The 24,323-nt window shown below is 27.3% G+C and overlaps 1 protein-coding gene across 2 annotated transcripts in view; it reads left to right on the top strand.

The window, feature by feature from the left end:
* Positions 1–24,323, top strand: part of LOC129971459 (protocadherin Fat 4-like) — a 246,097-nt gene that overhangs the window by 140,342 nt on the left and 81,432 nt on the right. For both annotated transcript variants that reach the window (XM_056085239.1, XM_056085240.1), the window contains exons 12-18: positions 8,150–8,323; positions 9,920–10,225; positions 10,856–11,067; positions 16,675–16,804; positions 22,136–22,221; positions 23,385–23,469; positions 23,591–23,719. In XM_056085239.1, coding sequence (XP_055941214.1) covers positions 8,150–8,323; positions 9,920–10,225; positions 10,856–11,067; positions 16,675–16,804; positions 22,136–22,221; positions 23,385–23,469; positions 23,591–23,719 — 1,122 coding nt within the window. The remainder of the gene's footprint in view (positions 1–8,149; positions 8,324–9,919; positions 10,226–10,855; positions 11,068–16,674; positions 16,805–22,135; positions 22,222–23,384; positions 23,470–23,590; positions 23,720–24,323) is intronic.

Below are 24,323 nucleotides of genomic sequence, written 5' to 3'. Positions count from 1 at the left end.
TAACAACATTTCAGAATATATAGACTCCAATTACATGATTTTACTAAACACTTAACACAACACCACACCTCCATTTCTAGAGCTCATGTGGCCCTTTTCTGGTTTGGTATAGATGTAGATGTACAAAAAAAAAAAAAAAAAAAAAAAAAAAAAAATACACGCAATCAATTTGAAAGAAACAATCAATTGACAAAATACGAATGCATATAATATAACAAGAAATGATAAAAACTAGAATGCGAAATAGCTGGAGTACAATAAAACTGGATAAATGAACTTGATAATATACAGTATGAGTGAAAAAATAAAGGAATTATAAAAATTAGTTACTTTAGAGGGTTAAAGGATAAATTATGAATAAATTGCGAGGTATATTAAACGATGCCCTAAAAAAATTGATAAGGTTAATCTGATTGGAACAGTTCTCCATGATCAATTAGGAATCTAATCATGTTTATGATTCTTTTTTTTTTGAAGATGAATTATTAAGGACTCTTTTGAACGAAATTAATTAAAAGGAAGAAGAAAGAAAAAATATAATCTGAATAAAGAAATATTAATTTAGAATATTTCTATTAAATGATAATTAACTGTAAAATACAATATTTGGGGAGGCACTGTTGCATGTTATCTATCAAAACATTTACATGCCATCAACTAAAACATTCTTTGCTTGCTTAAAAGGAAGAAGAAATAAAAAATGTAATATGAATAAAGAAATATTAACAGAATAATTTAGAATGTTGCCATTCAAGTAATAATTAAAATTAAATGATAATTAACGGTAAAATACATTATTTGGCGCTGCATTATGGCATGTTATCCTCCAAAACGTCTACATGGCATCAATTAAAACATTCTTTGGTTGCTCAACCTTTATATACTATTTAACACGTGATTTTATGAAAGAATACAAATTAATAAACACTTTTTAAGTTTTACATGAATGCTTTGAAAATATATTCCATAATGCTTTTCAAAACTAACAACCAAACTGCGATTTTACTATTGAAAAACCGAAATTGTTTGTATCATGTTCACATTATGGACAAAGAAGTTTAGGCACATTTTAAATGCATTAACGGATGTGAAGTAAGTTACTTTTCTTTAAAGTTGTAAAAGAATTAGTGAACTTAAGCAGAATAATTCCCTTGTACCGAAAGCTGTAAAAGCTACGGTTTGTTTCTTTAAGGATGCGCTACTTTTCCGAAGAATCAGTAGTAAGTAAGTAAAACCATGCTTAACTTCGGAAAAGAAGAAAATTCCCCATCCTCTTCAGCACATTTCTATAGATAAGCGGCTTAGTCTAAATTTGGAGACGATAGTAAGTTTGAGGATTCTTATCCTATGTTTGGATTAGTTTGGAAATTGCGAAAGCTGTTTTGCAGACGATTGAAAGAAAAGTTAAGAAAACAGACGGTTTTCTTTTTGAGGCATTGAATTATCGTTTGCTCTCATTTAAATCGAAAAGAATTCAAATCTTAAACTTTTCGAATAGAAATAAGAAACGATTAACAGATATTGATGTTTAACAGTAACATTTTACCATTAACAATTTTAAAAATTGTTCCATCAGCAATGGAAACCAGAAAATTTCAAAATAAATATATATTTTAGATGTATAAAACTGACGAGAAGCACTTCTTTAGACAAAGAATTTCACAATGCAAAATTTTATATATTATTTCACCAGTTGTATTTTGGGAGCATAAATCCGGATTCAAATTATTTATATGAGCAAATTGTGAAAATTCCATGCCTGATTCTCTAACATCGCTAACGTTCTCGATATTTTTAATTTACAGCATAGAACTTCATTGTGCCATTTAAAAGTTGCCAAAATAGGTGAAAAATAAGCTATTTATATATCACTCGGTGAATCTTTTCATCATCGGTTTTTAATAATCGTCATGTATGTTTTCGTATATTCGATCGGTCGTAATTTAGTTTTTTGAGATGCCTTCTTTCACAATAGAATAAATCAGTGAGCCTATTTTTAAAAAAAAACTATGGCTACCTTCGAGCTAATGGCTGAAGTTGAAAGCCACACTCTTAACATATAGCATAATATATGATATGAATTTCAAGGTGGCAAAAAAGTGAAATTTTAAATGTATAGTTTTATATCAGGCAGATTATTAGTGTTTGAAACTAACTTAACTTTAGTTATTTACATTATTAAAACTAATTTAATTATTTACATAAATTATTATACTTTGGGATGTTTAATTCAGCGTTATGATATATCACATAATTTTATGTATACTGTTAACTGAAGCTATTAATGATTTAATTTCATACAAGTAGTATTTAGAACAGGGATAATTCTTTATAATAACTAGCGGTAATGGTCTCTCCGAAACTTTCTCTCATAATCTTTAATAAAGGTATTATGCCTTCCCCCACGCATTATTATCTTGTGGAAGTTTGGTAATATTTTGTATAACGGTGCTGAACAATAATTTCAAAATATAGGTCTATGTATTAAATCTAGTATAATTATTGAATCGATCCTAAGATCTTTTGCTATTTTTTGGCGATTTATCCTTTTCATGTAGTTAATACACATAGTTTCAAAGAATGTACATTTTAAAACCTTTTTCTGACCGAAAGAAATCAAAATTTAACATAGAACTACTGTTGTAGTCATAAGATCATAAATGAAATTTCATTTATTTAAGTCATTGCGTCACATGCATGCGAAAGAACAGACCAATAGATGGTCAACTCTTTAACCGATTTGGCTTAAAATTTTATAAGAATCTGCATTTTAAATGATAAATTTGTGTACCAAATTTTATCATTTTAGTTCCTTAAGATTTGTAGTTCTCGGTTCCGCTTGTATTTGGTTAGTCAGTATACAGAATTTCTTTGAATGTATTTCATTCAAAATTTGATGGAAATTTACAAATTTGGTGTCAAATGTATATACCCTATGGTTGAAAACGTTTTTTTAAAAAATTGTTTAATTTTTTTTTATTGTGTTCATAGGCAAACATAACGCCGAAAATATGTTATTTTTTGGAATGAAAGGTGAAGATTTCTCAAAATATCGTTTTCGAATTCTTTAGCATTTACAATAATTTCTTTGCGCATGCGTCAAATAATGAGAAAGCAAAAATTCTTTCTAAGACAATATTCTTTGAAAAAATATGTGTAAATAATTAGTTCAATTTATCGCATTATCCAATGCATTGCATTGCTTTTGGCTTGAAGAACTATACAAAAGGGAAAAACCATTAAAAACTTCTTAATCTAAATTGTACTAAAATGAATAATAGATTCATAAATATCAGAGCATCTGAAAAAGTACCTTTCCTATTTAATACCCCTTTTAACAACCTTATCGTTCCATCGAATGACAGAACAAAGAGAAAGCACCGCCACTGAATGCTTGACCTCATGGCCGCAGAAACACTGACGTAACGGCCAGAAATTCGAGTAAAACAGGGCGGTCATCGCAAAAATTCCTCCTCCTCCGCAAGGGCTGTATACACGTGAGAAAGTAAACGCTTGATCACCTTGAGAATACAAGCTTGACACACTTTCTTCTGGATTCCGATTTTTGTTCTTTTTTTTTTATTTTGTTCTTTTTTTTTCTTTTTATTCATCCTCTAGTTCTTTTATATTTTCACAGCCATTGTTAGTAGCAACGGTATCCGTTCCATAGAACCCAAACATGATCAGAAGGAATTTAGAATTTAGTTTATTTTTCTTCTTTCCTGGCAGCTGATTTTTAGAATCGTTTCGTTAACAGTTCGAGCATAGTAGAAATAGAGCAGTTATCGAACCATTGTGAACTTGTTTGTTTTTCTTCACTTTTTTCCTTTTTGAAAAGTGTTTTCAGGGTTAAAGTCTGATCTAGTTTAGACTTGGTGAACAGATGTTGTCCTCTGGTTCGGCTGCTTGGTTTGAGTTGTTAAAAGTTCTCACAAACGATAAACTTTTCAGAGACAGAATATTTAAAAATTGACATACTATATCATGTTTTAAATTTTCCTATTTTTATACTTAATTATGTTACATCCATAAATTTCAGTGATTATAATAACAATATTAATATTCAAAAAGTTGAAAAGAATTTTACTAGAAAATATCAATGATAAATAGGGCGATTTAAAATTTCATTTAGATTAGCAGAAACAAAAGGTCGTCGATTCATTTAATGGATATTTCGTGTGGCATTTTTAATGTTAATATTGAATTAATGATAAAATTTAATTTGAATCTAAATTATTAAAAACACTCCCGTTTCTCAAAATGTATCTGGTAATCAATATTTTTCTGAAAAAATATTCATCCACATAGAGGAAAGAAAAACATTCTTTGATAATTTTTTGAAATATATGATTTTATTCAATGCTAGAAAATATTAATTTTATTACATTCTTATAGATTGTATATTGTGTTCGATAGGTGCTTATTGAAATTTTGACGCATTAAAATTGATTTGCTTGATACTTGTCAAGTATTGCAGCATAGAATAATTTTTCTTCATTTTCTTTCGGCTATTAAATTTTATAAATTCTTATTTGGAGTTAAAATATATTGCTAGCCAAAAATCTGCTAAATGACGACAATGTTGAAATAAATCTTTTTTAAAAATATTTAATGAAACTCAGTAAATAAATGGAAAATATTCAAAAGAAATTTTCTATTTCCTTCAAGATTTTACAATTCATTCATTCACATTCTTTCTTAATATTCAAAATCTTGCTTCATCAGTTTAAAAAAATATTTTAACAAATGTCACCACATACAAATTTGAGATCTTTTGCAGTTGGTGCAATTTGGTGGTAAATGACCAGTTAGATATTAAACAGGTAATATACCACTATAATATGAATAATGGAGTTAATTTTCAAAAAAAAAATGATTATTATTAAATATTTTTATGGAACAGTTTTTGTTTAAATATCATAAGAGAAAGTATGGTATCTCAAGAACAACATTTTTTGACACTGAACATTGTGAAAATTATATTTGAAATAAACCGAAGAAAAAAATGCAATTTATAATATTCAACTGGTATTTATTTTATTATGTTTCTCTAATACGAGGCAGATTGTTCGTGAAAATAGATGCATTACTTTATAATATCTCAATTCTTCTTTAAAAATGTGCCGTTAGACCCATTTAATTATTAAATTCATATAATGATCTGTCATACACTTTATTTTGAAATTTTTTTTGCAAAAATGGTTTAGTGAAGTAGCTCCACGTGACATATAATGTAGGTTATGATTATTTTAATGGTATAATTCGTTTGAATGCACCTTTAAAATTACTTTTCATCAATTATTTAACGGTAACTTTCCTCTTTATTTTATAATTTAGTGGGTGCAAGGTCAGTCCGTAACATCCTTTAGAAATTTACTTAATCTTTAAAATTTAAACTGGTTTTTCTTATCTTTTACCAAGGAATTTAGTCATAAACACTGAGTAAGCTAATGGATTTGACAATTATGCAGTGGAAATTGTGATAACATTTATAATTACCCAACTGAAAATTATATGAAATGATGTGTTAGGAAAGTATTGTTTAAAGATCCAGCGGAAGCGATTTTAGCGTAGACTAATGAATAAGAAACTTGAAAATTGAAATGTTTTTTTTTTTTCTGTTTTTCTTCTAAGTGTTAATAAGCTTAGAACTATCCCTTTTAAACCTGCTTGAAAATTAATGTAATTATTTTTGATCATTAATTTATCATTTTGTCTCTTGCTGCTACTTTTGTTTGTTTAATTGAAATTGAAGTTACGTTTATTTATTTATTCTTTAATAGCTGACTTAACTTTAAAATATTTTAAAAATAATACATTGAAATGCTCTGAGGATAAACAAAATGCTAATTGATATCGAATTTAATTTGAAAATTTCACCACTTAATTTCTTTCCTTATTTTGAAATTGCGAAATGAAATGAACATGAATCAAGATTTTCTGCTTTTTTATTTAATTAGTTCCTTAAATTTATTAAGATTTATAAACAACTATACGCAAAAACATCCTTTTCAGAGAATTTCAAAAGCAACTCTGGATGTTTTAATTTAAATGTGTTCTGTTATTTTTCTAAATATATTTTAGTATGATATTTATCTTTGAAAGAGAACATATTTTTAGTATTATTTTATATAATTCTATAAATTATAAAAAATTAAAATTTTAACTCATTAAATGAAATTAAAATTAAAAATAATTTAAATTAAATTGCATTAATCAAACAAATTATTTAAAAAGTGACAATATGCATATAATTATTCATTTTCTTCGTTGAAGGATTTAAAATAAAATTTATAAGATTATGAAGCTAATTTGTATTGAATTTAATTCTTTCAATAAATATTTTGCTATAAATTTTTCAGCTTTTTGCATACAAACAATATTAAAGTAATAAAAAATGCCTGTGGAATTTATTTTATCATTTTAAATTCTCTGTGTACGATAAGGATAACATATTTACTATCCCCTCTTTTATTAGTAGCTCAATTTTGTATTAAATAATATTTTGAAATTTTTTAAATGTATTATTAATGTTTGTTCAATCACTATTACTTGTTAAAAATTCAAATAAAATTGTTATACAATTGATAAGCAATTCCAAAATATAAATTTTTGAAACAGCTGTTTTTGCATAATGTAGTAGAAAAAAAAATTATGTTTCTGGCGTTTTTTAAAATTAATTATTACTTCAACCTATTGTACAGTGGAATGGAGCTATTTCAATTTGTGTAAAAAAATCTTACATATAAAGGTACATTGTGAAAAAATGAATCTGGAATTCATAAAATAGTTCTTGGCTTCGAAGTGTTTAACTGTCTTCATTTACTAATCACGCGTTATTAGTAAAATCTCCTAGTTACTAGCGTTAGTAATTATAAAATAAAAAAAAAACCCGAAATTATATTCGGTATATCAAATACAGACAGCTTATATCCATCTAAAAAGAATAAAAGCTTAATTTTTCTCTTCTTTTTAATAAACGTTCTTAAGTCAAAAGGGCAACAGTCATCAGCATTTATCTTAACTTAAATTGCACATTTTAGATTACATTTTGCCGTTTCGTTATTCATTAAGTATATCATATCAAATCTTTGATGATGTTAATAAATAAAGTTGACTGAAATTATTTATAAGCTACAAAAAATGCTGAAAAACTCTCTGCAAGAAAATGTATCTCGATTTTTCGTCTTTTTTTATAAACTTCATAATCTTAACTCTCTTAAAGTGCAGATAATATAAAATGCTTTAAATTTAAAAAAAAAGTCATTTTTTTTTATCAACTTGCAGACGACAAGAAATGAGTCATTCCTGTTATGAGCAATACTAAAATAAAAACAAACATTTTCCTTCTTTGAAAAGAAAAAAGTATAGGAAAAAATTACATCTGAAAAATGAACTTGCAGAGATTCTTTTTTTCCCACTCTTTGTTGGATAATTTTTATTTTTTAGCAGAATTATTTTCTTTTCAAATTGATGTTAAGCTGAAATAATTTTTTTTATCTCCTTGTTCAATTAAGCATGGTGGTAAACTTCTACTATAACTCTATTGAAAGTAGTTATTGGATTTTTTTTTTTAATCCACCGTATGTTTATGACATTTTATTTTGCATTCTATAAAAGACTCTTAACATAATAGAACTCGACATTTTTTCAAATTTTTTGTTGAAATGTTATTTTAACTTTTAGACAAAAGGAGCATAGATTGTTTTAAGTAATGTGAACTGAATTTTTACAGAATCGAATTAACTTAAAATCAGTTGACTAATATTTTGTTGTCTTATATGTATATTTAATATTTTATTTAAATATTTATGATAAATGTATTAAATTTATGATAATTATTTTATGCTCTAAGAATCGATGAAAATTAAGAAAATATCTTTCAGGTTATGATTTTAAAATTGCATACTTGTAGAAACTTTCAATGTTACTTATTTATTTTTAAAAATTATTTATTATTATTATTAAAATTATATATTATTATTGAAAAAGAGTAGAATAAATGTCCGAAGCATAATTTCATTTTTATTTACCATACTCTTATTCGATTTTCGTTAATTTTTGCTTTTACCTCTAAAGATATTATGCTTTTCGTGGTATTGAAAAGAAATGAAATATAATTTTTAAAGATAATTATGATTATTTTTAGGCAACACAAACAGACAACAGTTTGAGAACCGCAACAGCCAAAGTAGACGTCCAGGTTCTTGATGTGAATGACAATGTTCCAGAATTCGAATATGAATTGTATAACATCACTGTTATGGAAAATCTGCCCCCTGGCTTTACTGTCGTCCAAGTCTCAGCCTTCGATGAAGATTCCGTAAGTATATATTTCTTATTTTTGTATTAATATTCTATAAAAACTGATAGACAACTTTCTCTGGGTGGCTTTTTGTAATGTCCATTTAAGTATGTAAAAACTCTCGTATTTGTTCAGTTTAATATATTCAATTCAAAGAGCCATCAAAATGTATTTATAATCATATACTAACATGGTGTTTTTATGAATGGAATGGTGATGGTATTTGCAAGAGTATGTGACCAAGAAATAAAAGATCTTCTAACATTTTCAAATTCTTAATTCTATTTTGGAGTTACAGAATTCTACAAACTTGTATTTTATAAAGTGTTTAATTTACTTAAATCGTGTTTATCCAGATTGGTAAGAATCTCACGACTTAAAGTGTAGAGCATATAATGACGTTAGTGTCATATTTAATAAATTGATGCATTTTTGTTTGACGAGCTTTTTGCAAACAGGCAGAATAAAGACAAAAAGGAAAAGTAAAGAACAATGTTGTTGTTACAAAGTGTTCATGAAAGAAATTGTGTTGGAGAAGTCGGTTCTGAGGCGGAATATTGCCGTTTGAAGAACAAAACTCGTTTGGAACTATGCCCAAATACTAGTCACGTTTTATATAAATTTCACTCTTCTCAACCAAATATGCTTCCAAACATATCTTAAAGATAAGATAGACTTAAGAATAAATTCGTGAATTCTTTTTAGAAAAGTAAACTAAAAAATATAAATAAATTCTTCAGGATCATAAAAGTCAATATTTATTTTCTACAAATTATAAATTTAAAATATTGTAGAGGGACGAGACTCTTTATAATTTCAATATGAGATAGATGAAAATAACAGACTAATTTCAGGAACAGTTATTTAATAATTTTCTAAGTTCCGTATTTCGCAAGACAAAGCAAACACGAACACGAAAATATACGGCAATCACTTCATTATTCTTGAACAATCATATAATACAAATAATAACCCCTAAAAAGGATTATGGGAAATATACCTTGGTTATAATAAGGTAACGTCATCTGTTGCATCAAAAGAGAAGCTTGTAGAGTTATGTAACCGCTACAATATTCATTATTCTTGTAAATCCATTCCATGTGAAATAAATTATTCACATGTTTCATTCAAGCTTAGGCAGCATAGTCAGAATCAATGAAATTCATAATGTCATTATTTAATAATTTCACAGATATTGATATGACGAATGATATGAATATTTGTAACTAAACTGCTGAAGCACAAGATGCTAAATAAAGGAATCCTCATCTGTATAAATGATGCATTGTCAATTCTGTTACAAGCTTGACTCTAAGAATAGTTTGAATGTCAATGATGCTTGTTTTGTTATTTAATGTATCAATGCCATGGACAAAGTAACTACATAATATAAACTAGACGAAAAAAGCCTATCACTTGCTAAACATTCTTATTTTCTAAATGATTTGCAATTTTAAACTCTTCATTGGTGTTTTCCTTTTTTGTAATTTATGATCTTTAGAGTTTTTTCGATGCTTTGGAATTGCCTTATTGCTTGAATTTCATACTAAGATTTATATCTCTTTTACACACTTATCTAAACATATTTGCTTAAGAATTCTTTTGTTACCACAGGGAGATAATGCGGAATTCCGGTACGAATTAGAAGACGAATCTGGAGCATTCTCCATCGACCCGACGGGTGGTTCCATCAGCGTCAAAGATCCCAGCAAGCTGGACAGAGAAACAAAGGACGTCATACGCATGAGAGTGTTTGCTAAAGAAAAGAAACCCAATGTCAATCCCAACGCCAAGCCCACACCAGCTGTTGTTGAAGTTCATCTCCTCGATGCTAATGATAACAATCCACAGTTCATACCAAGCAGTGTCTATGTGTTTAGTGCTACTGAAGTGGATGAACCCGGTTCTGTAGTCGGACAAGTATGTAGACCACTTCATGGAATCCTTACTGACCTCAATGTTATATTATTATTTTTATGAAAAATTAAGGACATGATCTTTCATTTTTGAATTAAAATTGATTTTAATACTTCAATTAAGGGTTTACTGAACAAACTACGAATTCTTGTTAAATATATTCATCTGCCAAAAAAATAGTTGCTTAAAAGAATACGCGATTAAAAACATTTATAGTTAGAGTTTAGCAATAATTATTTGAAAAGATGGTTTTTATTAGTTAAATTTGTAGTTTGTTCTGGCTGTCTTGGATGTCTAAGTTTCGCTGTCAAAAATAGCTTCAATCATCGCTCTAATCAAGTCGAAAGTAAGCTAGTTTATTGCTATAATAGGCTACCTAAGATTACATATTGTTTTAAATTAAAGGGAATCCACGTGAAACATTATATTTATCGATAATTCTATAGAAGAATAGAACATTATCTTCATTATCCTTCTTGTTTTTATAGATTATAATTTTGAGATGCCATAAGCATGAGACATCGGATATGAAATATATTTTCTTTTTTAAAGTTTGGATGCTCGGTTTTTATATTTTTAAAAGGTAAAAATCCTATGTCATGATTACTCAAAATATGATTTTTGTATTTTTAGGTAATCGCTCTGGATCCTGACTTGGATGTTAACGGCGTCGTTCGATATCGCAGACAGAATGACAGTTTAAGCCAGACTGTTCCTTTTGATGTCCATCCTGAAAACGGATCCATCTACATTTTGGAATCGTTCAGAGCTATTCGGGAAAAACCTGCACGCTACACTTTCTTCGTTCAGGCTTCAGATCTTGCCAGAATTGAATCGGAGCGCAGGTAATCAATATTTTTAATTATCTCTATCGATTTATGTTCAGGTTAGATTTGTCACGGATAAGATAATTCCTTACGTACTTATCTCAGAATCTCTTAAAGAATAATAGTAGGAGATATATCGAAAATTCCTAGCGTTTCATCAATTAATCAAAATATGTATTATTAATGTATTATGAGATAATGAATAGTTCTTAAATCTTTGTCTGCAGATGATGTAAAATTCAGGAATATATATAACGAATAAAAGGGATATTAATTTTTTTATGAATAAATGTATATTTTAGAATTTGAATGATATACTGAAGGTCAATTTCTCCAAATTTATATTATGTAAGATTATTAATAAATGAGCTGGAGAATTCTCCATTGAATCACATCTTTTATTCTTTTCTTGGTTTTTTTAAGATACAATGTTGAAACATGATCATAAACCCACGCTTATTCTCTCAGCTCCTACGCCGAGAGCGTTGGCAATGCGTTCCAGCTCGTGGTGCATTTGAGACGGGAATTGTCACGAAAAAGAGCCAATATTTCTATAAGACTTGTGGTATTTACTTTAACGTTAGACAGTTAAAATTATAGTATGTACACCTCAAAAAACGCAAAAAAAGTTTGTACGACTTAGAATTTAAAGGAAATGTGTTTTTATATTGCAATTCAAATAACTAGGGAAAAAATGAATTTTAAAAACACGGAATCTAATTTATCGCAAGTATCTTACTGAAATATTGGTTAAACTATTCCTACAAGTCGTATGTTTAAATTAATTCATAATTTTGTTACAGCTTTGAATTATTTTGAAATATACACTAAATTATTGGATAATTATATGAATTAAATAATAATTAAAACAAAAGTGGCTAAAGCGTATAGAAGGTCTGTATGTTAATTCAAATGTAAGCACATACTATCTTATATTTTACCAATAGATTTTTCCATATTATTGAAGAAAAGCAAATTTATATAAAAACAGTCTGACTCATTCAAATTTCCTCTTTTTCTATATTAATTTAATATTCTTTATTTATTTACTAATAACATATATTCAGCTAAAGCCTGGCTTATGCTAATTTTCGTGATATTTTCTTAATCTTTTCATTACAATGAGTTTTAAAATTGTATCTTAAACTATCTTAATCGAAATCATTCTGAAAATAGTTTTCTCAGTATCATGTTAATAAGATAAAATAGCTATGAATAAATTACTTAAGCAATAGCAAAGATTTTAAAGATGATTAATGACAATTTCTTTACCATTTATGGGTCAATGAAAACTTATTTTTCTGAAAATTTAAACGTGAAATAATTGAACGCATGAGTTATCTGACACATTTAATTTTCTTTTAGAAATAAATGCCTTCATATTTAAAATACTGAATATTGCTGCTTAAATATTTGGTAATATATTTATTGAAAAATTTAAACTATTCGTAATCATTCAATCGATCACAGTAAAAGTTATGTCCTTGTTTTTTGAAGGCAGAAAAATTCCGTTATTATTTCTAAAACCTTATTGAACTATTTAAGTTAAAATAAAACTTCTTTAACCTGAATGGCTATTTTTCCGATAACATTGGATTATCTGCAATTGTGAGTAATTATGGTATAATGCAATATTTTATTGAGTCGTGCAATTTGGAATTTCCGCCAAGGCTAAGTAAAATATTTCGAATAATACCGCAATAAAATATACGATTAAATCCATTTTATTGATATGTTTTCATATTGCTATAGCCATGGATAGTTATCGATTGGAAATTGCCCATAAAAGTGTCAATAGAAATGTTTGGAATTGTTTCCAATTGATTTTTTCTGATCGGTACTACTGCTATTTAATTATTTCAACAGTGAAATCGTGATTTAGGACTCTAAACAGTAGCAACCTTATAACCATCTAAATCAAACTGCTCATTAACCTAATTTTCTGTGCAACAAGGTTAGCATGAGTACAAAAAAATCTCCTCCCTTAGAACGGAGAACAATGGAAACCTCAGTGATTGATGGATTAGAGAAAAACGTTTTGAAGACTTTTTTCACTTTTATTGCTTATGCATGCTGACAGTTAGTATCTTTAGCAAAACAGTTATGTTTCAATAAAATGTTTCTGTTATTAAGCCTAAAGGGGGAGGTTGAAATCAATGAAAGATTTGAATGTTTTGAAATAGTTCCTTAAATGGAGACCTCGAATAAAGGGCTTAGTCCAGATTTAAAGAATTACAATTCGGTATGACGAGAATTAGAATTAATTTCTGTCGTGAGAAATTTCTTTTAAGGTTTTCTAAGCTATTAACTTTGAACTTTGTGCAGTTTTGCAGTGATTTAGTAATTTGGAATGTTCTGTAAATCTTGGATTAATGGCTGAAGAAATTTCAGAGCATGACGATGGTTTTTTATAATTGAAACTACATGAGGTTAATGTTGGCTATAATGTGAATAGAGCAATGTGTGATGTTCTTAAAAATAATGCAATCATGACTTTATTGAACATTGAAACATTTATTATATCAATTACTGTACTATTTCCTTCGTTGGGAGTTTCCAGAAAAGTTCATCAAGTTCTTACGTAAGGCTTTAGATAGAAAACTCGTATAAAAAATGAAAAAAACTATGCAATACGCGTTATCTTTAGAAAACATTCCAGTGTGCTTACAAAAATTACTACTTAGATACCCGGATTTGCTTTTATTTCTGAATTAAACGATGCATATCAGAAGGATATGGGAGTGGCAAGGTTAGGATTTTCTGACAACAGCTCGGCCCTTTAATCACTTAAAACTCTAAACGCATTTTTATTTATCCAGTTTTCAATATAGGTAATCTGAAAATGACTAAAATAATCTTAATACAGAATTTATTGTTTGAATAACATGCAAAAAATAGAAATTAATACTAACTGCAAATTTTTACAAAAGTGATAATTATAGCTTTTAATTCATATCGTTTTCCGGTTGATACTTAAATGATTAGAACATCTAGGCTACAGCTGAAAACGTCTGCGAAAACAAATAAATATATTTTTTCCCGCCTACAGAGGTTTGCTGAACGAAAATGTTACATCGTTCTAAAATATTTTGAATATCTTTGTTTGCTTTCATTTATTCGTGTTATAATAATATAAATAGATTGGTTGATATGTCGCCAAATTTGATTTACAATAAGATGTCAATTGCAAAAACTCAATCTTAACATCCCAAATGTTTGTAAATAGTGTTTTTATTTGATATTGAATAGCATATATTAGTTGCAGATCATGCAGTTCATTTAATTCTTCTAAATAGGATAAATATTAAATCATATTTAGCCTACAAATTATTTGTTATTTTTTTAAATGTGTGATGAAAGCAGAACATCAACAATAGAAGAAATTAATATTATTTTCATCATCATCAAAAAAAAAATGTGTATTTACTACGACTCAGCAACCTACTGAGTTCATCTCGTGAAGATGAAACAACTAAAGATTGATGAAGATTCAGTGATTTCCACTACCAACCCAATTGGGTTACTTTAAACGATTAATGGCTGCACGGAAATGGATGATGCCTTACGGTTCCATAATGGTGAAAATAAAAAGATTATCACCGGGAGTTACATGTTCTCTGCTTATTATGTGGTAGCTCCTACATTTTCTATCAAGCAGTTACTTCTGGAAAAAAAGCTTCCATTATATGGAAGTGACCCGAATGGCGATTATATCGAAGATAAAAGCATGTATCTATAATGTAGGTCAGATGCTATCTTTCTGTATGGGAGTAGATTAGTAATAACAGTGTAAAAGGTGTTGCATTGTACACCTTTTGTAACAAAGTGTGACATTAATTCATTAATTTTTTAGTGATTATTAGCTTTTTTAAGTAAAACAAAGTGGATGGGTTGTAGAATGTAAAGTAGTCATGGAATTTATTTTTCTTAAATCAGCTAACGGATTTTCTGACCACCAACACTTTTATCGTTTATCAATTGCTGTTTATTTATATGTTAATATGGTTAATGTGCTGTACATTAATGATAATATGGCGCCTTTTTTCTAATGTTAATATGATATTTATGTGCTGTACAGTCATGATAAAAAGCTGAGATATCATGTATGAAAATTTTAGATGTTGTTAATTTTCAGAATTGATAATTCGAAGGAATTTTTATTAGGCATTATGTATGAAAGCACTTTTTTTTATTCCATCAAGTAATAATGTGGATACACGGATTTTCCAGCCATCAACACTTTTATTTTTTTTATCATCTGCCTCTCTGTTAATATGGTTAATGTGCTGTACATTAATGCTAATATGGCGCCTGTTCTCTAATGCTAATATGACATTTATGTGCTGTACAGCCATGATAAAATGCTCAGATATCATGTATGAAAGTTTTAGATGTTGTTAATTTTCAGAATAGGTAATTCGAAGGAATTTTTATTACGCATTATGTATGAAAGCACTTTTTTTTTTATTCCATCAAATAATAATGTGGACACACGGATTTTCCAACTATCAAAACTTTCATTTTTTATCATCTGCCTCTCAGTTAATATGGTTAATGGGCTGTAGATTAATGCTAATATGACGTCTGTTCTCTAATGCTAATATGACATTTATGTGCTGTACAGTCATGGTAAAAAAACTGAGATATCATGTATGAAAATTTTAGATGTTGTTAATTTTCAGAATAGGTAATTCGAAGGAACTTTTATTAGGCATTATGTATGAATACATAGTTTTTTTTTAATTCCATCAACTAACAATGTGGGCACTTTTACTGAGTTTATAATAGTTTTGAAATAAATAAAATATGGTTCTCTTTTGCTTCAATAGGTGTATGCTTAAAATTTAAAAACGCATATTTATTATAAAATACCTTCTTCATAAAGGATCGAGTAAGATTGTTTTAAAAAATTTTATTGAACGATCGTTGTGATGGTAATACTTATTATGATATAAGTAGATTGCTAGTAAAACAGAGTTTGGTTTTTTTAATCATTATATTTTTCACTATGTTTTCTTCTTTAATCATGTCCGCCTCCCTTTTTTGAACACAACATCATAATTATTTTATTCAACTGAAAAATATTCATATCACTATCAATGCATTCCATTTCACTGGTTCCTTATTGAAACGTAGGGAGCATAATGATATTCAAATTACAGTGATAAGTGGGAAAACGGGGGTTTCCAAGAAAATGGCATTTATTATATTGAACTTAAAATGATGCTTGAGAGTTAAGTGTGTAAATATTCAATTTCAAGATGATATGAATGTGGAAGAATTGAATAATATAATGTGTAATAGTAATATTTGACAAAAATTTCATGTTGTATGAATTTATAATTAAGTATTAATTTTGCAGAACTTAAATGATGCGCATATGTATGTATATTTATTTGTTAATTTTAAAAAATCTATTATTTAATCAGTAAAACATTAATACTAATCAAATACCTGAGCAGTTAAGCAACTGATGATGTCTGAATTTTATTTGTAAATATTATATAAATAAAATATTTAAGACACGTGTTATTTATAGTTATTATATCATTCTATGCATTATTTTTGTAAAATAATAATTTTGTTAACATTCTAAGTTTTGATTTTTTTTTACTTAATCCATAGATCCTCTGTAGCTGTTGTCAATGTGAACATCAAGGATATAAACAATAACGCCCCAGAATTTATCGGTGCACCGTATGAAGCATTTATTGGAGAATCGTTACCTCCTGGTGCACTTGTTTATCAGTTGCAGGTATGACTAATTTTGGGCATGTTTTTTTTTGTAAAAAGTTCTGTAAAAATTTCTGCCAAATCCAAAACTGTGAAATCCGAATGGTTAAACTTTTTCTTTAACTATTATGTTTTCACATTCCCGCTTAACCGATATACAACTAAGCAATATGTATGTTTCAAATATTCGTTAGTATGTAACTGAATAGCCTCGGACTGTAGCCGATTGTTTTCCTGCACCCACACCCTCCCCCAATTTAGAAACTAAAATTTTTACACTGATTATATGAAAGAAAAGAATGAATTTTGGAAGACTTTTTAAAAGAAACTAATTAACATTTGTGTAACATGTGTGAGAAAGACAATAAGAAACGCCTCTATACTGAGTAGGTATTACAGACCGATAACGTTATAAGTGCTAAAAGAAAAAGAAAAAAAAAAATGCTGAAAAATTGCAAAAAAAAAAAAAAATCATATTGACGATTTTGTTTATTACTTGCAGGCTTACCAGGTACTTTTCATGCTTATCACTTTACAAATTATTGCTCGTTTGCCACTTTAACGTGTAAAACAGATATTTTTAACCCTAGATTTTTTTTTACCGTTTTTAATTTTCAATTCTACTAAAAAGCATTGCATTTATGAATTTTCTGATTGACAATAGTTGTAAATACATTCAGATTCAAATTACGATAACTCGGAGTAGCTCGTAGAGCATTCCTGAAAGTCTAAATAAAAGCAATAGAATATTTAAAATGTAAGATTTTTATTTAATTTTTGATTCATAAATTCATTAAAAATTGAAAACTAAATCTTTAACTCAAACGCATAGTTGATACAACAGTCTCTTATCAAAATAAAATTTTACAAATGATATTTTAAATACAATGACAAATGTCTTTATTAATCATTAACATATGCAATGATTTTTTATTAACTTTTCATCTGAAATAATAACACCACTGTTTCGAGAAATTAGAGTTGTCTACTGGAACTGTAAACATCTTGAATTTATTTGCTTATATTAACCGGTTCTCCTTACATAATTTCTAATCCGCTTAAATTACAAAAAGTCCTTAAACTTTATTGCAGGGAATGGAATTCCAAATAATAAAAAGTATCCAACTTTGAAAATATGAATACTAGACGGCGCTAATAAAAATAATATTTGTGGTATCATAAACCTATATTTGACTTTCTATAAGCATATTTACTAACAAATGTTACGACTGATGCAGGAACTAGCGTAGGCGGCAGATAATGCGATAAATAAATTTATTTCAATGTAGCCACCTACAGATTCGTTATTTGACCTTCTTGTTGACCTCGTCTGCTTCGACAACCTGAGTTAGCATAAAGGAAGTTCAATAAACACAAATTTGGACATTAGACGGGTGGTTGTCATTTTCCTAAGGCGAGTCTGGTCATTAGCTCAAACCTCAGAGGAGGTTTGCATTCATTTCCTATTCCCGTGTAGGAATGCCAGATTATATTTTATATGATTTTATGAATAAAATAACTATTGCATTACTAATAAAAAATATTAATGATATTTGTTTCTAGAACTGAGCAATAGAATGGAACTTTTTGCTAATTAATTTTAGTATGTCAAGATATGCTGTCACCTCTTCTGGATTCTAAAGCCTAAAAAACATATAAACATTTTTTTAGTTTAATAACTAGTATTTAATTTGTTGTTAACTTGAAAATGAATTGCACGATTTAAAACTTTTTTAGAGATGAAAAGATTGCCCATTAGGATTATCAACTTAAAACAAGTAAATAATGAAACATAGTATTTATATATACTATTGAAACCACTTTTTCAATGGTATATATGAAATTAATAATTAAAACGATGTTACATCTAACAATATATAATCTTTTTTTTTAATTTTGCTTAATTGTAACTTTAACAAATTTTTATTAACCATAAAATACATTTTATTTTTCGCTATATTTACCATATTCAACATGAACTTCAGTCTAAACCACTATAAGTAAATAAAACTATATAAACTCGAGCTATATTCAATGTAAAACTGGAACAAAATATCGGAGAATATGATATTTCCTATCAACAAATTATTAAAAAATAATATTTGTGCAATCGTATTGTCCTTTCAGTTTTAATTTCTTAACTTGATGTATTAGGTATAACCAGTAATTAGTTCAAGAGTAAGAAATACTTTCAGACAAATGGTGAAGTGAGATAATAAGGGTGTCACCGTGAAATAGCTTTTGTTACGTTTTTATTAATTGACCCGTTTCAACTCGCACGAGCAATGTTTGGCATTCTTCAAAAGATTGGCAATAAGGCAAGACATGACTTGTGTTGCTTATGTCAGAAAAACAAAAATGTAACGTCGAATCAGATTTCTTTTCATTTGAAAAAAAGAACTATTAGAAATTTTCATTTATTTAAACAGACTATGATTCACTTTTGAATTCTTTTTAAATGTACTAGTTTATACTTTGTTTCCTGAATTTTTAATAATTTAAGTACCTATATAATGTGCCTGTCATGTACATTACATTAAAAAAATGAATCATGCATTTTTTTGTTATGAATTGTATTATTAAATGTTATTTTAAGTACATCATTGAATGATTATTTGGCATTAAATAACGTAATTTTAAAATCAATAAAATAGCAAAAATCTAACATTCTGTAATTGTGTTTCAAAATTAAATTTTTTAAAATATAACATAATTCAATAAACGTAAAATGTTTTTTTTAATAATCGATATGAAATTACTGATTAAAATTGAATTACATAATTATTTTAATAAACTATTAAATTAAAATTGTGTAATTTAATAGTTTTTCTTAATTAAAAATAGTTGAGATTACTTAATCAAATAATTAAGATTTGTTTTAATTTTGTAATTAAAAAATAGGATAGTCGAGACAATGCCAGCATTCTTTTGTTGTTTTTCATTTATTTAAAATACAGTAGCATTTTTATAATTAATAAAGATGTATTTGGATTGAAATACCACTGATAAGCTAATAAAATATTTTAAAATTACATACTTGCGAAAGAAATTTTCTATGAACTAAATTATTCGAATTTCAAAATAATTTTTATTACTTTTTTAAAAATTACAGTACTTTTAGGAAGAAAACCTAACAAACTATTTCAGATAATAGACTGTAATTGTTAATAATTAAATAATAATTATTAATAATTAAATAATAATTATTAGTAATTAAATAATAATTATTAATAATTAAATAATAATTATTAATAATTAAATTGTAATTGTAATATTAAATTATTATTTATTTTCTTTTAATTCATGATGTAGCTTTATCGAAAAATTATCCAATATATTTATTCCTATAATATAAAATCCTTACTATAAAGTTTTTTCTTAGTATTTTGTGACAATATACCTAATATATTGTGCAGCAAGTTAATCCTATTGGCGTAGAAAATCATAATGATAATTATTAAAAAAATACCTACGACGTACAAATGTTTTTGTAGATTTTATGTAATATATTGGCATCGTGTAGCTGGAAAGACATTTTAACATGCCAAACTTTATAAAATTCACCCACATTGGCGCGATTTTACCTAATGTTACTGCTTTTTCTAATTCGGCTTATGTGCCATAAAGCACGAATCAATTTACTATTCTGTAATCTAATGATTTATTGCTTATAAACCCACTATTAATGTTTAACAACTTCAGTCCTTAAATATGGGCGTCGTGCATTTCTGAGTGAAAAGGCATTCATTCCTTGAGTAGGCTTGCATGTGAATAGTTAGTTCATATACCTGATTCTTCGGCGTACAAAACCGGTCCATAGCTCCGTTATGTGGGCCAAACTCGAGTCTGACTCTTGTTAATTCATTAATGGGTGGATTTGCTTTAGCTTTTGAAGGACGACCGAGAACGTTGCATGGAACATCATCTTTCAACAGAGTTCAAAATAATATATGCAAATTTGACTGGAAATATTAATTACTTAAGCCTGTCGCGTCTCAAAGTTCTTGGGATTCGATATCTCTAGATGCATTTTCTTACAATGAGGAAAATATTTTTATCGTGGATTGTTTGGAAATCTCGCCCACTGTTACTTGAGCTAATATTCTAATTTTTTTAAAGGATGTCAGAAAATATTTGATTGATATTAGAAAGTTCAAAGTAAGACTGTGTTCTTTTTATGATAATTAAGAAGGAGAAAATGGGATATATGACATTTCCGAATTCTTGTTGTATTGCAAACGAATGATTATACAGGATCTATATCATTTTAAGAATTCTTATTTTTGGGGTCAGTCGTAAATTTCTGTCACATCTGACTATCATTTTTCAACATCAGTAATTTATGTACCATAACAGGGTTGAAAAACAATGTGTTTATGAAAACAACAATTTCACCTATTAAATATTATTTATATTGATTATTTACACATTAAAAATATTTTCCAACAGTTCAATATTAAATTAATGTCATATATGCTTTAGAGTTATTTGACGAGTTGATAAATTTTCTAATAATAAAATTAATTTCAAATAATAAAATAATTAATTTTCAAGTAATAAAATAATAATTAATTTTCTAATAATAAAATAATAATGAATTTTCAAATAATAAAATAATAATGAATTTTCAAATAATAAAATAATAATGAATTTTCAAATAATAAAATAATAATGAATTTTCAAATAATAAATTATCAATTAAAGATTACTATCAGTCTTCAGATACTGAAACCCACCGCGCATTTGCTCATGCGCCAGTATCCTAAGATTTACTGAAAGAAGGCTAAGATGAAAGATGGTGAAGGATTTATTTATTTTTATTAAACCATATATAAAATATTACTCAAATCAAAAGATAAATTAAAAATTAAAACCAAACTGTATCATTTAATAAGAAACTAAATATCGGATAAGCATATTTAAATGAAAAAACAAGCATAACAAAGATGTTCTGAAAAGTTACCTTCGTACTCATTGCACGCCCCTTTTCAGAAAAAAAAAAATCTAAAAGTGGTAGTTATGGCTTTTTAAAACGAAACTAAAAATAATATACAATACCCAAAATAAAATATAAGATTTGAAACAGAAAAATCTTAATAAATAAAATAATATAATGTTAAAAATATTTTCAACATTATATCGTAATTTTGAAATAATTTAAAATGCATCAACTTCCTTATTAGATGTGAATAACTAATCATAATAAAATATGCATACAAGAAGTATATAAAAACTATTAATAAACGAATTCTAATTTTTTTACTATAAATACAAATGTTTGAAATCCATAAATTTATTTTGGATTAATTTTGTATATATGACTTTTGATTACATTTTGTAAATATTTTACTAGGCCAAAGATCCTGATGCGGATACTGTTCTTGAATTCTCGATTGTGGCTGGAAATGACGAAGGAAATTTCATCGTGAATCCATCAACGTAAGTAACATTTACATATTTAAATTAAGAATTTTTACAAGCAATTGCTGGTACTGATATATATTGCAAATAAAATTGTACTCTTTGAAATTAGTAAACCCATCAAGATATAAATCCTTTCAAATTAAATAGGTGACGCATTCTGTTTTGATTTAGACTCACGGAATGTTTCCACATTAGTAACAATATCTTCACGATGTTATTCGGTATTCAGCATGCCTTGCAATATCGCAAATATACCGTAATAGTTTTGTTGGGCAGTTTATACTAAGGATTGAGACATTCATGCACTATACTTATTTTTTGCATTGAATTATAATATCTATAAAAGATTCAATTCCAATTTAGAAATCTAAAAATGCAATATTCCGATGCACACATTCATATTATTTGAGCGAAGCAGTGAAGAATTTAAACTAGTTTCTTAAAATGCTTATGTTGGTAAAATTTTTAACTCCTTAACATCAGGTCCATTCGTCATATATATATATATATATAACGAATTATTCCTTTTGAAACCTATAAATTAAAATTAAAAATGGTTTTACTCAAATATGCTGTAATTCTATATAAAAATTGCATCTTATGCATAGATATTTTAAGTGTTACATGGAGTATGAATTCTTTAATCGTCGTGTCTTGCGTCGTTTGGATATTGAATAATCATTTCTCGCACCGAGGCTTTTAAATTGTCGACGAATTATTATTATTTTAATTAAAATGTTTAATAATTTATTAGGCATATTTAAAATGTTATCTAAGTGTATGAGGTTCTGGGCTTAACACTCAGCTATTTTTCGAACATTCTGTTGTTGCCGTCGAATTATTAAGTTAAAGTTATTAATAAAAATTTAAGCTATTGAGTTGAAATTGAATAATTTACGTACGCATAATTAAACTATTCTATGGATTTTGAACGTAAGGCAATAATTACCGAAATGAAAAGTATCTCTTAATTAGATAATAAGAAAGCAAAAATAGTTAAAGAGTTAATTGAACTATAAGATAAGCATATCCCCCCCCCCAAAAAAAAAAAAGATATGTCGTCTAATTAAATAGTTGAGAAGCGGAAATAGTCGAGTTGTTAAAGAATGCTGTTAAGTTGATAAAAAAAAATTATTTAATAAGTATAACATTTTTTTACATTAATGTTTTTTTCTTAGGGGCCAGGTACTTACCGCTGCTGTTATGGACTACGAAAAGAAGCAAAGTTATGATTTACTGGTACAAGTGTCAGATGGTATTAACGTAAGTAAAACTTGATTTACAACTTTGAGAGTTAACATGCTTATATTATATTGAAATTTTTAAGATAAATGATTATGCGATAAAATGCATTGTATTGAAAAGTTGCTTTTTCTTTTTACAGACTGCTGTATCTCCCATGACGGTGAACGTAGTCGATATCAACGATCAGCAACCTGTTTTCACCCACAGCTATTACAATTTCTCAATTGTCGAAGAAATGCAAGAAAATGTAACTGTGGGATCCATTTTGGTACGTTTCTTTTTTTTTTAAATTTCGTGTTCATTTATTTATTCTTCTTTAAAATTGTGAAAAAAAACCATACGTGTTAAAATTAGATAAGCTTACGAATGATGATCGGATAGTCACTTTATTTGTTGCATATTGCTCCTAGTTAAAATCCAGAAAAGAACAATTTAGTTTGTTTTCTTTTAATAAAACTTCATAATCGAAAATGTTTTGATTCCTCAAATATGTTATTACGGATAGGAATACTACATAATTGATATTCTCAGATCTGAGTTCTTGTTATTATAGTTTGAAAGTGTATCATATTAACATAAGAAAAGAAATTTTTTCTCCATTTATATCTTCTGCGAACTTAAACAGATATAATAACATAATCAGTATTTTATACTTGTACATAGAAATTAATTTTTTTCATATTTTAAGTTTAAAAATAGTTTTTTGTTATCTAAATTGCCTAAAAATCTTTCAATGTGTAATCGCTTGCAAAAAAAATTTCTCTACGCTAGTATGGAAATAATCCTGAGGGCTATAGGTAATTTGAAATCTAATTTTTTTTACGCAATTTTTTTATTGTATTTAATTTTATTTTTGAGTAATGTGTATATTT

The sequence above is a fragment of the Argiope bruennichi genome, chromosome 6 (assembly GCF_947563725.1).
Source record: "Argiope bruennichi chromosome 6, qqArgBrue1.1, whole genome shotgun sequence".
NCBI lineage: Eukaryota > Metazoa > Arthropoda > Arachnida > Araneae > Araneidae > Argiope > Argiope bruennichi.
Note: the sequence above shows the minus strand (reverse complement) of the source record. Positions and strands in the feature narration are given on the sequence as shown.